The sequence below is a fragment of the Lycium barbarum genome, chromosome 2 (assembly GCF_019175385.1).
Source record: "Lycium barbarum isolate Lr01 chromosome 2, ASM1917538v2, whole genome shotgun sequence".
Taxonomy (NCBI): domain Eukaryota; kingdom Viridiplantae; phylum Streptophyta; class Magnoliopsida; order Solanales; family Solanaceae; genus Lycium; species Lycium barbarum.
The window spans coordinates 134,552,624-134,571,213 of record NC_083338.1 but is presented as its reverse complement, the minus strand read 5'-3'; the positions used below and the strand labels follow the sequence as shown (position 1 = coordinate 134,571,213).

The 18,590-nt window shown below is 35.6% G+C and overlaps 1 protein-coding gene and 1 long non-coding RNA gene across 2 annotated transcripts; both read left to right on the top strand.

The window, feature by feature from the left end:
- Nucleotides 1–1,541: 1,541 nt before the first annotated feature.
- LOC132627388 (protein YIP4b-like) lies at nt 1,542–10,701 on the top strand. Its single transcript, XM_060342714.1, has 3 exons — nt 1,542–2,135; nt 9,703–9,777; nt 10,166–10,701. The coding sequence occupies exons 1-3, from the start codon at nt 1,659–1,661 to the stop codon at nt 10,424–10,426; spliced, it is 813 nt and encodes a 270-aa protein (XP_060198697.1). The 5' UTR covers nt 1,542–1,658; the 3' UTR covers nt 10,427–10,701.
- Nucleotides 10,702–14,394: 3,693 nt separating this feature from the next.
- Nucleotides 14,395–15,658, top strand: LOC132627387 (uncharacterized). Its single transcript, XR_009577863.1, has 3 exons — nt 14,395–14,581; nt 14,850–14,933; nt 15,519–15,658. It is a non-coding gene; the product is annotated as an uncharacterized LOC132627387 (long non-coding RNA).
- Nucleotides 15,659–18,590: the final 2,932 nt, after the last annotated feature.

Here is an 18,590-nt window from a genome sequence, read left to right as displayed (position 1 = left end):
TAACCGCCTTCTCGTCCTATCTCGATATCCAGTTCCAACCGAACTCAGTGACCCGGGATCAGATGTGCTCGATCTTGCTATGATCCAACGCTTGACCTTGACCCCGATTGGGATTCGCCCGATTCAGCAACGACCATTATGATCTTAAGTTCCTTGACGGAAAACGGAGGATACCTTTGCCCTCGATTTTGCCCGTATACATACTTGAGCTATGGGGCACATAATTCCAAGAACATGCCTCTCTTTGTTACCAAAAGTTAATGCTATGACAATGATGAGTAATAAAAAGAGTAATTATGCTCATTCAAGGTTTGATGAAGACTCGAAGCCTTTTTGTATCGTCTGAACATTGAACTTTGTGTGTCCGAAGTAATTGAACAGTTTCCCAGATCCTCTTTGAGCTCAGTCTCTAGATGGAAGATGTCGTGACATTCCTCCGAGGCTACACAAAAATATCCTTGGAACCTTGCGCACGTTGACTCGAATCCTATATGTCATTAATGCCGCGTGTCACCATTCAATATGTTCACTTGGATTCTACGAATTTTTCCCAATACATGCTATTAATACAACTTCACTCCAAATTATACTTAAAAAAGGGAAAACAAAAAGAGTAAAAGAAACCAGCTCACCCAGTCTAAACAACTTTTTAATACGAATGTATATGATTTAATTATTTATTTTGAACATTAAAATTGATTAATCAAATTATTAGTTTGGTAAAGAAAATTAATTATGCTTTCTGTTCAATTGCAAGAAAAATTTCACTCGTCCATTTCCTGAACAAGTAATACAATATCAAGTGTTTTAACTTGTATACATTTCCTTAAGATTGCTAGTCTGTTTGTTCAAGTTATTTGTGAAGCCAAAAATGGTTATTTTAGTGAATGGATGATAATTTAATATGATATGAGTTACTGGAGGACCTTTTAAAACCAAATCTAGTGGATGAGGGCACTTTTGGCCCTTTTGTCATTTATTTAAGTTGTCCATTAGTTTTTATTTTTTAAGGCATGTATTTGGGCGAAAGGAAAATGACGGGGGTATTTTTGACTCAATAGGTAGATGGAGGATATTTTGGTACTAAATCCATTAGATTAGGATAGTTTTGGCCCTTTTCTAAATTAAACATAACAGAGCCCAATTCAGAAGTATAAACGATTAAGCATACCGCACAATACACACTTCGCATAGGGTTATTTCACACAAATGCCCCTATTTCAGGGTGATCTTTAATTCCCCCCCCCCTCCCAACCAATATTGTGGTCTTAAATATTTATCCTTTTGACACTTTTGGCGCGTTATAAACTAAATTTTGGCCGGCATAATTAGCGTTTAGTTTCGGCATATGTATCATCACATCCCACACAATTTATGCCTGAAAGATAAAAGTTTCAACACTCAACATAATCTGAAAAATACTACAACTTTTGCGGAGGCAAAAATTCAGTATCCGAAAGATAAAAAAACGTAAAACAAAACTTATGGGGAGCGAAAATAGCTGGATATTTTTAATTAAATAAGCTGCTGAGGAAAAACAATTAAAAGTTAGACTAGTGGCTTTTGAAGCACAAACCGTGCAAAACAATATTGGGGAAGTATACGATCAGCAACCCCGAGCTGTCCCCCATCTCCGATCAGCAAATCTGGAGTCAAAAATGTCACAGGGAGACACAGTACCTCTAAACTCAACCTCCCAATCAGACATTGATGAAATCGAAAACCTCATTTATTCCCCTCAACCTGTCCTTCCAGCGCGCCCTCCTTCTCCTCCTCGCATCCCTGTTTCCTCATCTCCTTTCATGCCCTCCAATCTCCGCCCCTCAACCACCAATCACAAACCGACACCTGTCGTCCCTTCCGTTCCAGCACCCCCGCCGCTACCTTCATCAGGGGGACAGCCTAATATAGCTGCCACTGGGTTCGGATCTCCACCGAATACACTCACGGAACCTGTGTGGGATACGGTGAAAAGAGATCTGTCTAGAATTGTGAGTAATTTGAAGCTGGTGGTGTTTCCTAATCCTTATAGAGAAGATCCTGGCAAAGCGCTTAGGGATTGGGATCTTTGGGGTCCTTTCTTCTTCATTGTTTTCCTTGGTCTCACTTTGTCATGGTCTGCCTCTGTTAAGAAGGTACATTCTCTATTTTATGACCCTTCATTTTGTAATTTTCTTTTACTCGAGCTGAGGATCTTTCGGAAACAGCCTTTCCAGACCCCACTTTGTTGGATTACACTGGATATGTTGTTGTTGTTGTTATCATTTCATAATTTTCCATTTTAGTGATCAAACTCTCGGTTGAATCTAATGTACTTGTGTGTTGTGCTAGAAGGTACTCAATTGTGTAAATTTTTTGATGCATTTCTCTTTGTGATTGTGATTGTGTACATACGTTCTTTTTGTAGTTTGATATATAATGTGTGCCCAGACCCACTTGTGGGATTACACTGGGTATGTTGTTGTTGTTGTTGTTGTATAATGTGTGTAATTCTAATTTACTGTGGAGGTGGATCCAGAATTTGAAGTTTATGGGTTCTGAACTCTTTCAAATTAAAAAAAAAAAAAGAAAAAAAAGCCTGATTGTATGTGCCCAAGGGGAATTGAACCCTCACCAAGGAGGGGAGCAAAATTTTAATAGGTTCCATTACTGCCAGTTAAAAAGGAGTATTAGTTCTTATTTAGTTGATGTATAGGCTTTTCTCCTTTATTTATTTGCAGTACAGTTGTCTTGTACTTCGGTTGAGCATTTCTGTGGAAACATTCCATTAAAATTGTTTAAAGTAAAATGGAAGCCTTAGTAAATTTGCACAGACATGTAGGTAAATATATGTTGTTTCCTCCTTGTGAAAGAAATATAGAGGAGGATCACTGGCAGATATTTTTTTCCATTTGCATTACTATCTTCCGATTCTCAATATTTTGTAGTACTTCTTTTCTATTTTGTTTCCGTCTTTCTTTTGTTGTTTTTACTTTGGTGTTCTTCAAGTATGTGTCGTATAGTCTAGAAGCAAATTTAAGTGCTATGAATTTCTTTACGAGGCTTTGTGCAAGTAAAAGCATGATATTTGGCTTTGTCATGTGTATTGGATGTGCTCTAGATTTTTTTTTTTTTTGGTAACCATGCGCGTGCATTCTTATAGTTTGGATGTATAATGTATGCAATTTACTCACCGAGGAGGTACCTTTAGATTCAAACGAGATCAAGTCTTGGAGGGATGAAATATAATGCTTTGAAGATTACAATTGCCAGAAGAACAAAAGGAAAAGTGTCATCCATTTGCAAAATAAATAAATAAATAAATAAATAAATAAATAAAAAAAAATTGATAAAAACCTTGCATTGATCAAAATGGTCAGTCAAAAACTTCCATACCACCAAACAAAAGAGTTGTGAATGTAGGAAGTAGCTAAATTTGACTAGCCCCACCCCTACGGCATTGCTAAATATCCGAAGTCTGCCTCCATATCTAAAATGCCACATCAACAGAAGTTCTTTAACACTTCTGTGCATCACCTTGACAATAACTCCACTCACATTGAATAAATGAGTGTCAGCTGTCTCTTCATTTTTTTTTTCGCAGTAGAGCTAGCCAGGGAAAACTGAAGCCTATGTGATGCCCTTTCTGTTCTTTGTATTCTTCTAGAGGAATTCGTGAGAGAGAATTATTAGTCGTGTCAAATAGAAATCTAATAAGAGGATCTCAGCTAAAAATAACTGTTACTTATTACAGACTAGTGTGTTTGCTAATTCCTGTTTAATAAGCTTAGGAAATGCACGGAGGCCTTAGTTGACTTCCTTAATGCCTTACATACATTGTAAGGCTCCTCTTTTTGGAAGTACACCTTCCTTGCATTCTCTTAATGCAGGAGTTACATCAATAAAATAATTCACATTACTTTTCAAAGGAAGAAAAAGCTGCCAAATGCACGGGCAAAGTCATTTTTCGGATATGAGCTGCCTGCATGAGCACAGACCCATTATCAACCTCAAAGGAATCTGTGGAATGTTTCTTATCGACCATCAAAATTGTTAACCACAAATTATGACGGTATAACATAACTTCCCTAGAGACAAACAATCACCTTTTCATTCACTGTAAAGTTACGGCACAAGTCTGGGCATTGTTCATTAACTTGGATAAGGTGAACTGGACTATGCCTGAACACACTGCAAACCTTCTAAGTTGTTGGATAAGAAGGGGAGGGAGCAAGAGTCAGAAGATTTGGTGGAAAACAGTTCCTGCCTGCATCTGGTGGAACATTTGGAAGGAAAGAAATAACAGAATTTTTAAGGGCAGAGAAAGTTCATTGCAGAATATCCAATGGAAGGTCATTACTTCATTAAGTTTTTGGTGTAAAGAACAATATGTGGAAGAGGAAGTTCAGTTAGTGGACTTTTTAGGATTATTGTAAGTATTTCTCTTTCAGTAAAGTGTAAATTTTTGGAGGTGGCCAGCATACTTTTAATTCTGAGGAATACAAAGTTACCAGTTAAAAAAAAAAAAAAAAAAAAAAAACTAACTTCCTTATATTATATCTCCTATACCAGTTTTAAAAATAAAAATAAAAAACTAACTTCCTTATATTATATCTCCTGCCAGAAGCCTGCCGCTATCACAAACCTGATAAGAAATGTAGTAGTAAAGACATCGTTTGACATTGTTAGCTCTAGAGAGAAATGAGTCCCTACAGCTTGGCGTCTCCTTGATTGATTCCTTTCAAATTTATAAAATTACTGATTCTATGATCCAAAATAAAGAAGGAAGCATATGAAAATAGTGTTGGTGTGCCTGGATCTATAGTTCGGATAGCGACCTATTATGTTGATTTTGCTGTATCTCTCTTTCATCTAAGGTCTAGAGATTTTTTGGGCCCTTTTTCTCATATAAAAAGTTTTTTGGGTTTAACACAAAAGTTAAACTTAGTTAAGTAAGATATGTTGGTATGGTGTTACTCTTCGGGTTAAAGATTTGACTTGGAGTTGGACATATTATACTCAAGGTTATGATAAAGATGTAGAACCCTATTTTTTCCTTTTATAACCGAAAAATTCCTAAGTGCCACGGTTTGAAACTCGGTGGATAATGGTCCACCCTTCAGCCGTTCTCCACTTAAATACCAGGCTTTTGTATGAAGTAGTGTTCTAACCTTTGACATGTGCCTAATCCACACATCACAAGCTGTGTTTTTACCACTAGACCGAATCTCCGGGGCAAGATGTGGAGATTAGTTATTACATCTTTAGCATAGAAGTGGATTAAGTAATATGCTCCTCCCTCTATCTAGGTCTAATTATATGGAAAAACTAGTTTATGCATCTTGTGAGCAATTTTTTAAAAGTAGAATGTCATACAAGAGTTTCTTTCTTTACCTTTTCCATCCACAGAGAGAGAGAGAGAGAGAATCAATCTACACGAGTTCATGTGCAAGCTTTAGTCACCTATTTATCTAAACTATTTCAAACAGGATCATACATAGAATCAACTAAAGTGACAGTTTCTTTGCATTTCCATTTTTGTTCCTTGTTTTTTATATTGTGTTGGAATGAAATGAGAATGAATAAAGGGGACTGGATACAAAGGATTCATATAGCCAACTCCAACTAATTTGGAATTGAGGTGTGGTTGTTTATGCATAGCCTGCAACTTTTTTTTTTTTTTTTGGTGTTTGTGTCCCTCTCAAGTTCCAATTCTCTTTTGTTCCATTGCTGGGTGTCTTTCAAGGTGGCCCTTCTTTCTCCCTCAATTTTCAGGAATTTGATTTCTGGCTGTTTCATCTTCTAAGTCCTGCCCAAGTAAAAACTCCTTGGAACTGCCTAATTTTTAAACTTCTACCCTTGCTTTCTATTTGCCTTTATAGATAACACTGTACTCATGTTAATGGTCTCAGGAAGAAGGATCGGTAAATCTTTTTTCTATTTATTAACTTAAACTAGTTCAAAATCGGATGTCTTTTTGTGGTCACGTCCCATGAACTTGATAGGATGTCTTGATTATAGTTGCTTGGTTAGCTAATATGATAACACAAATTGAACGGGCATTAATGGTTGTCTGTTTACGTTGTGCACTGAACTCCACCTTGCCTTGAGTTTGCGACAAGCCCTTGTACCACTCTAATGCAGCTTTGACATCTCATCGTATGGTGGACGATTAAATAACTGGGAGTAGAAACAGATGGTCACCCAATAACAATTGGTCACAGAGGAGAAGTTACAAGACCTGTTGTGGCCTTTGGATAGCTTGTTTAAAAGAGAAAAAGCAGAGAAATCAGATATTTAATAGTTAAACTTTTAGAAGCAGAAGTAGTGGAAGAGAATATGCAACAACGGAAGGGGAATGGAATATACACCAAAGTCTCGCAAGGGTGCAAATAACAAACATCTAGTTCTAGAATCGATATTCCTCTTATAAGCAAAACTGTTAAAGCTAGTATATATATGATGGAACTCAAGCATCATGGATACCTTATAGACTTCCAAAACTTTTTTTTTTTTTTTTTTTTTGACAATGTTGACATTCTATATATCCACAGGTATACTATACCATAAAAGTATAGTCCCCCAACCAAACTATTACAGATTATAGCCAAAAAGCGCCTTCTTATATTGCTAGTTACATATTATCCAAAACATCAAAGATATCTTCTATTTCAACTAGACATTCCTGCTTACACCAAAAATAGTAGAGAGCTAAACAATTCATCTTCAGCTTCTGTATGTCACTATGTTTATCTTCAAAGCATCTCTGATTTCTCTCTTTCCATACAGTCCACCATATACATGCAGGGACAACCTCCATCTCTCCTTCTGATTTGAGAAAAGACCTTCTCTGTCCCAACTGCTAAGGGCCCCCTTTGTATTACCTGGCATCACCCATCTGATTCCCCTCAGGTTAATGAAGATCTTCCAGATTTGGTATGTCCATTTGCAATGTAAAAAGAGATGGTTGGCTGTCTCTGATTATTCCCCACATAAATAACATCTAGAACATAGATCAAAACCCATTCTTCTCAGTTTCTCCTGTATCAATACTTGCTTCTTTGGCGACCAACCAAGAGAAGCAAGCTACTTTCAGAGGTATCTTCGCTTTCCAAATCATTTTCCATGGTCAACAACCCACTTGGTTGTTTACTTCGGTTAGAATCCTGTATACCTCTGCCACCTTAAAATTTCCTTGGGAATTTCCTTGCTATACCATAGCATCTGCATTTCCAGTGATGCCCTTAAACTGATTTAGGACATTATAAAACTCTGTTATCCTCCCAATTTCCCAGTCATTTAGCATTCTCCTAAAAGTCAAGTTCCATCCCTGATTAGACCATGCCTCAGCTACTGTTGCTTCTTGTTGTTGGTTTAGAATGTAGATATCTGGGAAGCTTTGTTGTAGGGAACCTTGTCCCATCCAATTGTCCTTCCAGAAGGATATCTTCATGCCATTTCCCACCTTTAACCATGAGTTATTCCACATATTTGGCCACAAGTTTCTGATAGACCTCCAAACACTGCAACCATATGGGGTGGTTACTGTATTTGTGGTCCAACTACCCTCTTCCTCATATTTCTTTCTGATAACTTCCTTCCATAGAGGTTCTTCTTCTGAGGCATATCTCCACAACCATTTCATCATCAAACTCTGATTTTGGGCCTTCAAATTCCTTCTTCCCAGACCTTCCTCCTTCTTGCTTCTTAGCAAAATTTCCCATTTAACTAAATGGAATTTCTTGTCATCACTATTTCCTTGCCAAAAGAAGTTATTTCTTAATGTGTCTATTCTCTTTATCACACTAGCAGGGGCTGGGAATATTGACATCATATATGTTGGTAATGCTTCTAAAACACTATTAATAAGTGTCAATCTCTCTCCCGGTATGGGTGGAGGCTCCAGTGACGGTGAAAGCTGAAGGAAGAAGAAATGGAGAGACTTTGAATTATCCACTGGATAATAGTACAATGCTAGCTTTCTTTGATAGAGATGTGAGGGCTGAAATACCTGTGAATTTAAACGTACAAAAGAACTCTGAGTAATGGTCCTTCGTGTGCCATCTCTTTACTATCTTCCTCTTTTCTTCTGATGCTGCATCGAAGACAAACACCAACCACTTCATGACACTAATGCTAATAGTAACTTGTCATATTAAATGTCTGCTATGTTGGATCCAGTCGAACCATACTTCAGAACCTGAATGTCTCCTTGTAATGTCATATGATTTAAAACCTGCATTGTAGAAAATCATATCTTCCCCCATATCTATTGAAATTCCGGCCAGAGCTGCCGGATAATTTCCCCTGAAAAGCGTTAATACTTCAAAAAAGGACTGAACTGACAGACCTCGAAAAAAGTGCCTGAGAGAGAAAACCTGCTTCTAGATGTTGACACCGAAATATATTTAAGGATCCAAAACTTGGTTTTTCAAAACCAAAACTTGCAGGGAGATTCACTTAGCCAACCAGAAAGACATCAGTGCATATTTCACTTAGGTAAAAACTTGAATCAAGGAACTCATTACGATCTTTTGAGTACATGTGAAAATCATCAAAATTCTCTTAATTAATTAAACTCCTGAAGAAATCAGTGACAGTAATGTTTTGAGGGCATATAACTCTACTTAGTTTTACTACTCTGTTGGGAAGCTGCTGTTAGTTACTTTTGGAGCAACTCCAATCAAGAGTATGGGCTTCTTATTTTTTTTTTTCTCTCGTCGCTTAAAGCAATCACAAAACAAGTATAGTTGTTACAAGACCCTGGACTACTGTGTTTTTTTGCTTTCCTAAAGGCACTTCAGGTTCTCATCCTTGCAAAGTGATCTCCAACTGTGATGTGCAGTCCCTGTCTAAGTCTCCATATGATAATATGGTTTAAAACTTAGTTCATTTTGGTTTTAAACACATGAGCTTGGTTCTGAAAGCGTCTTTTCTCCAGCTAATTCAATTGGGCTCTCTTTTTGTGCATTCAAACCACTAGCTTGGTTACCCATTTCGACATTGTTAAGCGTTTGATGGGCCAGCTGATCTATTTACTAGTCTTAAAAGTCTAGAATGCTTAAACATTAATAGTCTTACAGTAGGAACACCAAAGGTTGCCTTCAGACCACATAGTTCAGTAAGAACTCTTTTATTATGTGGAAGAGAACCTGGAACTAATTGTCAAAAGAAGAAAAAAAGGAATAGAAAGAATCTTGAATTTTTCTGGTTCATTAACTGGCAAGATTTATTTGGATAGAGGCCCTACCGGCTAAAGAGAAATCTGCACTTTAGGGTGGGCTTATCAGGGAGAAATATTCGAATCCTAAACACAAAATCGCGCAATTTTTGCGCCTCCCAGTCTGGACAATTCTTATTCATGTCTAAACGAACCTTCAGTTGTTTTTGCCTTTTTCTTTCTGCTGTTACAATTTCTCTTATATCTGACTTTCCAAGGACAAACCATGAAGAGGTTGTATACTTTAGTTATCTGCAGACACATTAAATGGAGATAAATAATCTCAGTCATTTTGTGGACTGTTGAAACTTGGGTCAGCCTGAATCTTGCCCAGACGTGACATGTTGTCTTGTTCATGAGCAGACGCTCTATTTTTCAATTTCTTTTATACTTCATGTAGTTGCCTGTGGTATATAGACGATTTGCAGACTCACATTTAATGCAGGTGGACTCCTGACTAATGGGTTCATTTTTCTTTCTTATTTCCTTAAATTTTCTTGCAGTCTGAGGTTTTTGCTGTTGCATTTGCTCTGCTGGCTGCCGGTGCTGTCATTCTGACGCTAAATGTCTTGTTACTGGTAATGACACTTTCTCAACTTATCACTCTAACAGAATAAGGGTAAAATGAGAATAACAAAAGGCTAAAAATACCCTAAAGATGGGTATGTTTATGACTTTTAAGCAGTTAATAGACACATGATAAATATACGAAGAGATATCAGATATTGAATGGATAAGGGAAAGGACAGCTAATTACTGCATATATGCCCAAGGAACAGTCTATAAGCACTTCTCCAGAAAAGGAAAACCATTCTAGCGGCACCTGTGATGAAAGGAACCCAGTTAGTAGTCTTGTGTAACTAGGAACTAGCAGTTTTCCTTTTTGCAGTTCTAAAGGTTATTGAGTCACGGAATTTATGTAAATGATGTTGCTACTTCAGATGGATTAATGATTTTGACCTGCAGGGCGGTCACATAATCTTCTTCCAAAGCCTCAGTCTGCTGGGTTACTGTCTATTCCCACTTGATGTTGGCGCCTTTATTTGCATGCTAAAGGACAATGTGATATTGAAGGTCGTTGTGGTATGTGTTGCACTAGCTTGGAGCTCTTGGGCTGCATACCCCTTCATGAGTACAGCTGTTAACCCTAGGAGGAAAGCTCTTGCCTTGTATCCTGTGGTACTCATGTATGTATCCGTTGGTTTTCTCATTATTGCCATTGATTGATGTCAGTCATGCCTGTCATATGAAAATGTATGAAGCCGGTAAACGCACATTGAAGTAGGCATGTAATGTTGTGGACTTTTTGATTGCCATACGAAGTTTTATTGATAGTTTTGGTTCTACCTCTGATCTCACATTTTGTACTGCTGTGTGGATGATGTCATATAAATCTAGTTATGGCTGGTGTTATGTAAGAATGAAAGACTGACTTCACTGTAAAAGAGATCTTTTAATGGTATGCCTCGACATAAAGATGTATTGATGGTCTCTTTATTTCATGATGTGAATCGCTCTGAGCACTATGATCACGTGCTGGTGCCATTACTCGTTAGTGCAATGTGTCAACTTCTTTTTGGTTGATCGTCTCCGGGCAGTCATTTGATTAAAGAGGTCAAGGAAAGCTTTTCTACTTTTTTCATTTAATAATGGAAGGGCAACAACGAAGTCGAGAGAATCATAAACCAGTATTTATAGTTGCAACACTTCCTCGAATCAAAAGGTACAGGTCTGCAGCAGAACGATGTCTATATAACCTTTTTTATTTCTCCAATGATCTTTTTTGGAAGGGAAAAGGCTCAAATTCCCCCCCCCCCCCCCCCCCACCATGCGAAAACATGGATTTTATCCTCCGGTATACCATCGGCATAAATTACCCTTAGCATTATGATTCACATATATCTTTTTTTTGGGTCAGGATGCCCAAGGTGGATACTCATTCCCACGTGGCACATACATTTAACAAGGTGGATGTCAAATTACCCCTCCCCTCCACTTGTTCTTCCACACTAGCATTTCTTCCCCCTCCACCATGTACCATTACGACCGTTAACATCACCATAATCCTTTCAAAGTGAAAACTCTAAAGTTAAAAGGTTGAAGAACCAAAATAACATTTTAATGATGTATATTTAATAATGGGTTCTGTTAACCTACAACATGAAGGTTTTAGGATAACAATGTACCGATTTTATCTTTTCTTTTGGTCTTTTACTTGATAAGAGTTTTTTTTTCTGTTTTAATAAAGAGCCACCACAAAAAAGCTAAGCCCATCTTCTCCTTCTCTCCCACCGATCAGAACCCTTTCTTCATTAGTCTGCAAAGAATCATAGACAAAAGAAGACAACAAATTAGAAAAAGAATTTAAAAGACTAAGGAATTGGAAAATAAAAAAATGGAGAAGTAGAAAAGAAGTTTTCAGTAGGCCGTAGGACCTTATAGTAAAAAAATATGGAGGCCAGAGGTTTCTGGTATAGTTTAACATCCAATTTTATATACTTCCATTTTCTTCAACGATCCAAACTTCATTTTCATTTTTCAATATTAGTTTTTATGCTCAATCAAAGTAATCTATGAACTTCAAAAATAAAATAATGAAATCTCCTTCCTTCCAAATCCCATTGTCAGGTTGAGGATTGATTATAAAAAAAAAGTTGTTGTTGGGTTAAGAGTTCCAACATCTGCATATGCATATGATTTCACCGGGATAGAGGAAAAGCAAAGCGAGAACAGATATGAATCTAATTTGTTTGTTAAAAGACCAAAAAGTCCCTCCAGTTTGTGTATTTTAATGTGCTATGAAGGGCATTTTAGGAAAACATAAAATAAGTACATTGCTATCCTACCACCTTCCTAACGTAAGTTAGCAAAACCCTTTAACAACAATAATAGTAATATAATTAAATAAAAATTTGAAAAATATTAATTTATATTGTATCTTCTCTATATACTTGTGTTCTTTCATATTAGTAACTAATTTTTAAATAAGTTATTTGTCCGTCAGGGAAGAATGTTTCAGAATATTAGTTTAATATTATACTATTGGATCAAATATACCCCTCCTCAGTTAAAGTTATCCAAGTGAGAACATACCACCTCATCACCCCTAACCCATTTTACCTCTCCCTTCTATTAGTTCTTTCACCATTAAAATTTCTTTCTCCTCCACCACCATTACCACCACTAATGTTGGAGATGGAAGTAGCTGTACCTGTCAATTTCTCAATCATTTGGACCTTAATTTGCAACTTACTAATTATCAGATTGAGATCTTTTGTTCGTATTTATATTCAATGTCTAAGAATAAATGATTAGTTAGTTAATCTAATCAAAATGGATATTTTAATCTTAACTTTCATTGTCGTCCATATATGAAGCAGATGGTACTTGCACAATCGGTGGGGTTTTATCATAATCTCTTTGCAATTTAATACATTTCAAAGAATATGAAATGTATTAGTTCTTTCACCATTAAAATACATGTATTTAATTGCAATTCATTGCTAACTCTTTTTTTTTTTTCCTTACTTTTTCCTGATAAGTAATAAATTTTCAAAGTAATTACCGGGGTGCAGGAAATGTATGTTAGTCATCTCTTACTCTTTTCTTCAGGGATCAGTATCTGTGAGCATGTCACTATATCAGACTTTCTTTTGCTTTGTCTGTACTCACCTAACATCGGGTGAGAAGGAGACAGATGCAGTCAAAAGAAACACTGACGTCTATGAAATTCATTTCAATGCATTTTCTTCGATCGGACTTCCTAAGAGCATCCATGATCATGAGTGAGTGTGTTTGCCTATTTAGCAAATTTTTCTGTTAAATCTACAGAACGGTAACCTTTCTCTCTCTTGTATCAACAATGGATTTTGTCCCTTCCACCAAGTCTGATTTAGTATGTATATTTTACATGTTTTTCTATGTTTGTGAATTTCATGGGGGACTATTTTAGGACGGTTTCGCAAGGAACAAAAAATATGTTTGTCGATGTTGCAATTTTCCTTCTCTTTACAAATCGAAGTGGCAAGTTGGTGGCTCGAACACAAATAAATAGAATAGAAGTAGCTCGTAATAGTAAAAAGAGGCCACTGATCCTAGGCTATTTGGAAAGATTACTGTTTATTGGAGGAGAGGGAAGGAAAAGATTATTTATCCTGGAATAATTTATGTTTCCATCTCATCCACTGGCTGCTCCTGGTTCAGTGGTTCTCTGATGCTATATGGTGCACCTAGTCTTATCCTCATAGATTTAACTCATTGTTCAATTTGCAAACGCATGTACAATTATGGTTCTTTTACACTTGGATTGGCTTAGAGCTTCAACACCCGCAAACATGTAGAAAAATCTTTTTCACATTCCTTTTGGAATATCGTGTGTTTGAGAAACTTTTTCTGCAATCCGTGTGTATTTGATTCAGGATTAGATCTGATCATCTAAATTGTCTGATATTCGGTTGCAATTCTCCTGCAATAGTATAAACTCTCTGGTGCTGGTTATGTTGTGTGGCCTATGAGAGTCAGGAGCCTAAAGGTATAAAAATACACGGTATAAACCAAAAGGAGATATTAAAAAATTTACATATCAAAACGGATATAACGTGGACTGATCCACGTTATACCCCAATTTTTTTTTTCAGTTGTCAGAGCAAATCACTGAAAAATTAAAAAAAAAAAAATTGTATAACGTGGACTGATCCACGTTATACAAAATTATTAGTATAACGTGGATCAGTCCACGTTATACAATGAAAGGCGCAGGAAAACTCATTAAAGAAGAAGAAGAGAAGAGATTACTTTTGATTTATCCATTACCTAATCCACATAAAATGGAATGTGATAATGGAAAACTTTTCTAGCCGAAAAAAGGGATATGGTTTATCCTTTACCTTCAGTCAGATAATCAGGCACGTAACTACTATTGCGGTGCTTTTGTATGGTTTAAAAAAGGAAAAGACAAAAAGAGTATGGACAAAGAAATAACTTCTAATTTCTCAAACAAGAAAAATACCAACGAAGGAACAAACATTAATCATGTTGCATTTGGATTCGCTTTTCTCTTCCTTCAAAAAAAAAAAAAAAAAAAATCGCTTGGTTAAGTTTGAGCAATAAAAATTGTCAGGAGCTCATTCCATTTTAAGAAAAGTTTTCCATTATCACATTCCATTTTATGTGGATTAGGTAATGGATAAATCAAAACTAATCTCTTCTCTTCTTCTTCTTTAATGAGTTTTCCTGCGCCTTCCATTGTATAGCGTGGACTGATCCACGTCAGTCCACGTTATACAATTTAATTTTTTTTTTTAAAGTTTTTGGTGATTGCTCTGACAACTGGAAAAAAAAATTGGGGTATAACGTGGATCAGTCCACGTTATACCCGTTTTGGTATGCAAATTTTTGAATATCCCCTTTTGATTTATACCGTGTATTTTTATACCCTTTAGGCTCTGGACTCCCTCTATTGATGGTGCTTGAGGTCTAATCAGCTTTTATTCATCTAAAACTAAATTCATATTTCCGAGTACTGGCAATTTCTAATTATCAGACTTAAGACATTATTGCTTTCCATGTACAATTTTTCTGATGTTATAGACTTTAGCCTCATATCATTCCTGAAAAGATTCAGATTAATGACAAGTTTATACTGTTGCAGGCGAATCGTATTAATTTACCATATGATAGAACACGGGAGCTGATATTAAAAAAGGACTGGTGTAAGTTAACTGAGTGTGATCAGGTAAATATGGATACTCTTAAACAGTAAATGCTTATTTCTCACTAATTGTCAATTGAATTTCTGATCAGTCAACGTTCCTGGTTGACTTAACCGCTGCTCAATCATTAGTAGTTCACTTTGAGAAGCCGCAATACGTTGATGTCTTCTGTGTAGATGACTGCATCATTTCTGCAGAAAATGTTTTATTTCTTGCTCTTTACCTTCCATGACTGTCCCCTGTTCCACCCCCCAAAGGTAAATTCTCTCATTTTGTGCTTGTGTAAGCTCCAATTAGAGGTGGTGGGCAGCGGGCATCTACTTTAATCTCCGCAACCAGTGACTTATGATTTGCATTTGATGAACTTTTCACAATGATGAAATGGAGAAACAGAAGAAGGCCTGTACTATAACAAGTTGTGGCTAGTTTAATTAGTTATCACTGTTAACAATCTTTTTCAGACACCATTGACACGGTAATGTTCATGGAAAAATAACTGTTGAGCCCAGACTAGATGGAACTTTTATGCGTGTTTGAATTGATTTGAATCTGAGACTACAAGCAATTTAGTATTGTGATGATAACATACGTCTTTCTGTTTTTTCCAGCTCAGCAAAGAGTTCAAGAAAGGTCGTGCATTTGATGGGTGCAATAAAATATGTAATCCCACAAATTTTACAATCAGAGATAGAGATAAAATCAGAGTCCGGAGCCAAAATGGCTTGTTTTTGGAGCTAATAGCCCAAAATAGGATGCGTTTTTTTTATTTATACCAAAATGGGTATTTCGTTGGATAACCAACGAAATACCCACAATTAGCACTGTTCCGGTCCGGAATTATTAGTTGCATTTCGCTACAGTTGTAGCGAAATGTAACAAATAATTTATTTATTTTTGCATTTCGTTGGTATACGAACGAAATAGGATTTTTTTATTTCGTTTATTAAAAAACGAAATATGAATTTATTTTTTTATTTCGTTCATATAAAAACGAAATAGGAAAATATAATTATTATTTTTTTTGTATTTCGTTGATACATGAACGAAATAAGATTTTTTTTTTTTGTATTTCGTTTATAAAAAAACGAAATATGAATTTTTTTTTATTTCGTTTATATAAAAACGAAATAGGATAATTTTTTTTTTCATTTCGTTTATATTCCAACGAAATAGGAATTTTTTTTTTTATTTCGTTCATATACCCTTTTTATGCTCTCCACTTTTACCCTAGATTATTTTGCCTTATCCTCTCCATTTTTCCTTCTCCATTTTCCGTTCTTCCTCTACCTTCATTCTTCCTCTTCTTTCGTTCTTCATTCTTTTTCTACTAATCCTATCACAAGGATTCCTCAACTTTTGCTCCATAATCTTCTTCAAATTGAGGTAATTTATTAATTTTATAAGTTTTTACATATATTTTTTGATTTAGTCATTATAAATTAGTTCACATTTATTTTTTTGATTTATTTATATCTTATACTTAGTGTAGTAGACTATAATAAAGAAAACAAAAGTTACAAGTTTAATTAATCAATAGTTGGTAATTTCAGTCGTTGCTTCAATTAAAAGAAACTTTTAAAAAATGTTAGTAGAGTTTATTGGTCAACGAACTACAATTAAAATACTAAAAAGATCGTTGAAGCTACTGATTAAAAAGGTATAAATTTATATTATAAAATGTTCTTTTAGTTAGTCATTTTCATAGAACAACAGTTAAAAAAAAGATGAAGAAAGTAAGATTGTTAAATATAACATAAAGATATTTGTATCATTTGTTGGGTCATTTTCTATGTTCAAATTGTGACTAGTCGTTGGAGATTATTTTCTGTTGATAAGCATGAAGAATTTTTACTTTTCAAATTAAAAGTATAAGATCAAGAAACTGTGGGGAAGTTGGACTTGTTTTTGAAGCTAATAGACAAAAATAGCATGTCCTTTTTTTTAATACCAAAATGGGTATTTCATTGGATAACTGACGAAATACTATTCCGATCCGGTAAAAAAAAAAAATTAACTGTCCTTGCATCCCCTCTCCAGTCATATGGTTTGTTTTAAATAGAAAAGAAGTAGTTATATGTAAGATGAATACTATTATGACAATTAATTATGAGCTTAACCAAAAGTTTAATTACATTTCATTGACCACATAGGGAACTGCAATTATTTTTTGACAGTTGTACTCTTATTAATTTTTTTTCTTTTCTTACGTGATGATATATCTTATAGTTTGACCTTTGTTGACTTTCCTATTTAATATATAGTAAACAATTGTGTAATGTGTTGTCCATTATTCTAACATCAGTGGCTTGGTGTTGCAATGTTATAGATATGGATCGCCCCAAAGTCACTGTACATCCAGGTCCAGAAAACTATGATTTATTAATACTCCAGCAGCATCATCGATCCTAGGCTGTGTGGGATGGAAAATTGACTGGACAAAACGCGTGTTTAACTATACGTCGTGCGAATCATGAATTCTGGAATCACGTGAGGCAAAACCCTTTACATAATCGCATCCTTAATTACTTTGAGAGGTGTGGATTTGGGGGAGTTTTAGCAGTAGGTAATGTGCAGTATGATGAAGGAATCATCACTGCACTTATTGAGAGATGGCGTCCAGAGACGCATACATTTCATATGCGGACTGGCGAATGTACCATCACACTGCAGGATGTCCAGGTGTTATATGGCATTCCCGTGGATGGCCACCCATTGGTGTAGAGAAATGTTAAAAATATAACTAAATCAACGTGACAGGAATTGATGTACGACCTTACTGGTTGGTTGCCCGGAGAAGAAGCAATTATAGGTAATAACTTGTTGGTAATAACACAATTATCCAATCATTTGGAAACCTTGATTGCCAAGAATGATATTATTAATGAACACACTGATGAGGCTGAGGTACAAAAGATGGTCAGGTTGTACCTGCTTTGATTGATTGGTGGCACTATATTCCCTGATAACACTGGTTCAAAGCTTAGTTTACACTTTTTGCTTGACATAATAGACCTTGATGCAATAGGCGGGAAAGCTTGGGGAGCAGCATTATCATATTTGTACAATTGTCTATGCCGTGCTTCGATGGCCAATAGCCGTGATGTTTGTGGATTTATTGCTTTGTTACAGGTACGTGAATTTCAATATATTATATTGCTCTACTTCAGTAGAAATAAGAGATCAAGCATCATTCTTATAGCCACCATTACCCAAATTTTGAAAAATGAAATTAGGAATTGAAAGTTGAACTTTATTATAAACACTAAATGTACCACTATATATAATGCAATCTGGATTATTAATATTTGTGTATATATCTAAATGTCAGCTAACCATATTTCCTTGAGTTATCACGCTAACAATTTAAAAGTATTGCTTGACTATTTAAACGTGTATCAAGCAATACTTTTAAATTGTTAGCGTGATAACTCAAGGAAATATGGTTAGCTGACATTTAGATATATACACAAATATTAATAATCCAGATTGCATTATATATAGTGGTACATTTAGTGTTTATAATAAAGTTCAACTTTCAATTCCTAATTTCATTTTTCAAAATTTGGGTAATGGTGGCTATAAGAATGCTGCTTGATCTCTTATTTCTACTGAAGTAGAGCAATATAATATATTGAAATTCACGTACCTGTAACAAAGCAATAAATCCACAAACATCACGG

Bases quoted from the DNA above. Each gene is read 5' to 3' on its own strand.
- LOC132627388 (XM_060342714.1), top strand. From the start codon at position 1,659: ATGTCACAGGGAGACACAGTACCTCTAAACTCAACCTCCCAATCAGAC. The intron at 2,136-9,702 runs GTACATTCTCTA...ATTTTCTTGCAG, and splicing joins GGTCTGCCTCTGTTAAGAAG to TCTGAGGTTTTTGCTGTTGC. The intron at 9,778-10,165 runs GTAATGACACTT...TTTGACCTGCAG, and splicing joins CGCTAAATGTCTTGTTACTG to GGCGGTCACATAATCTTCTT.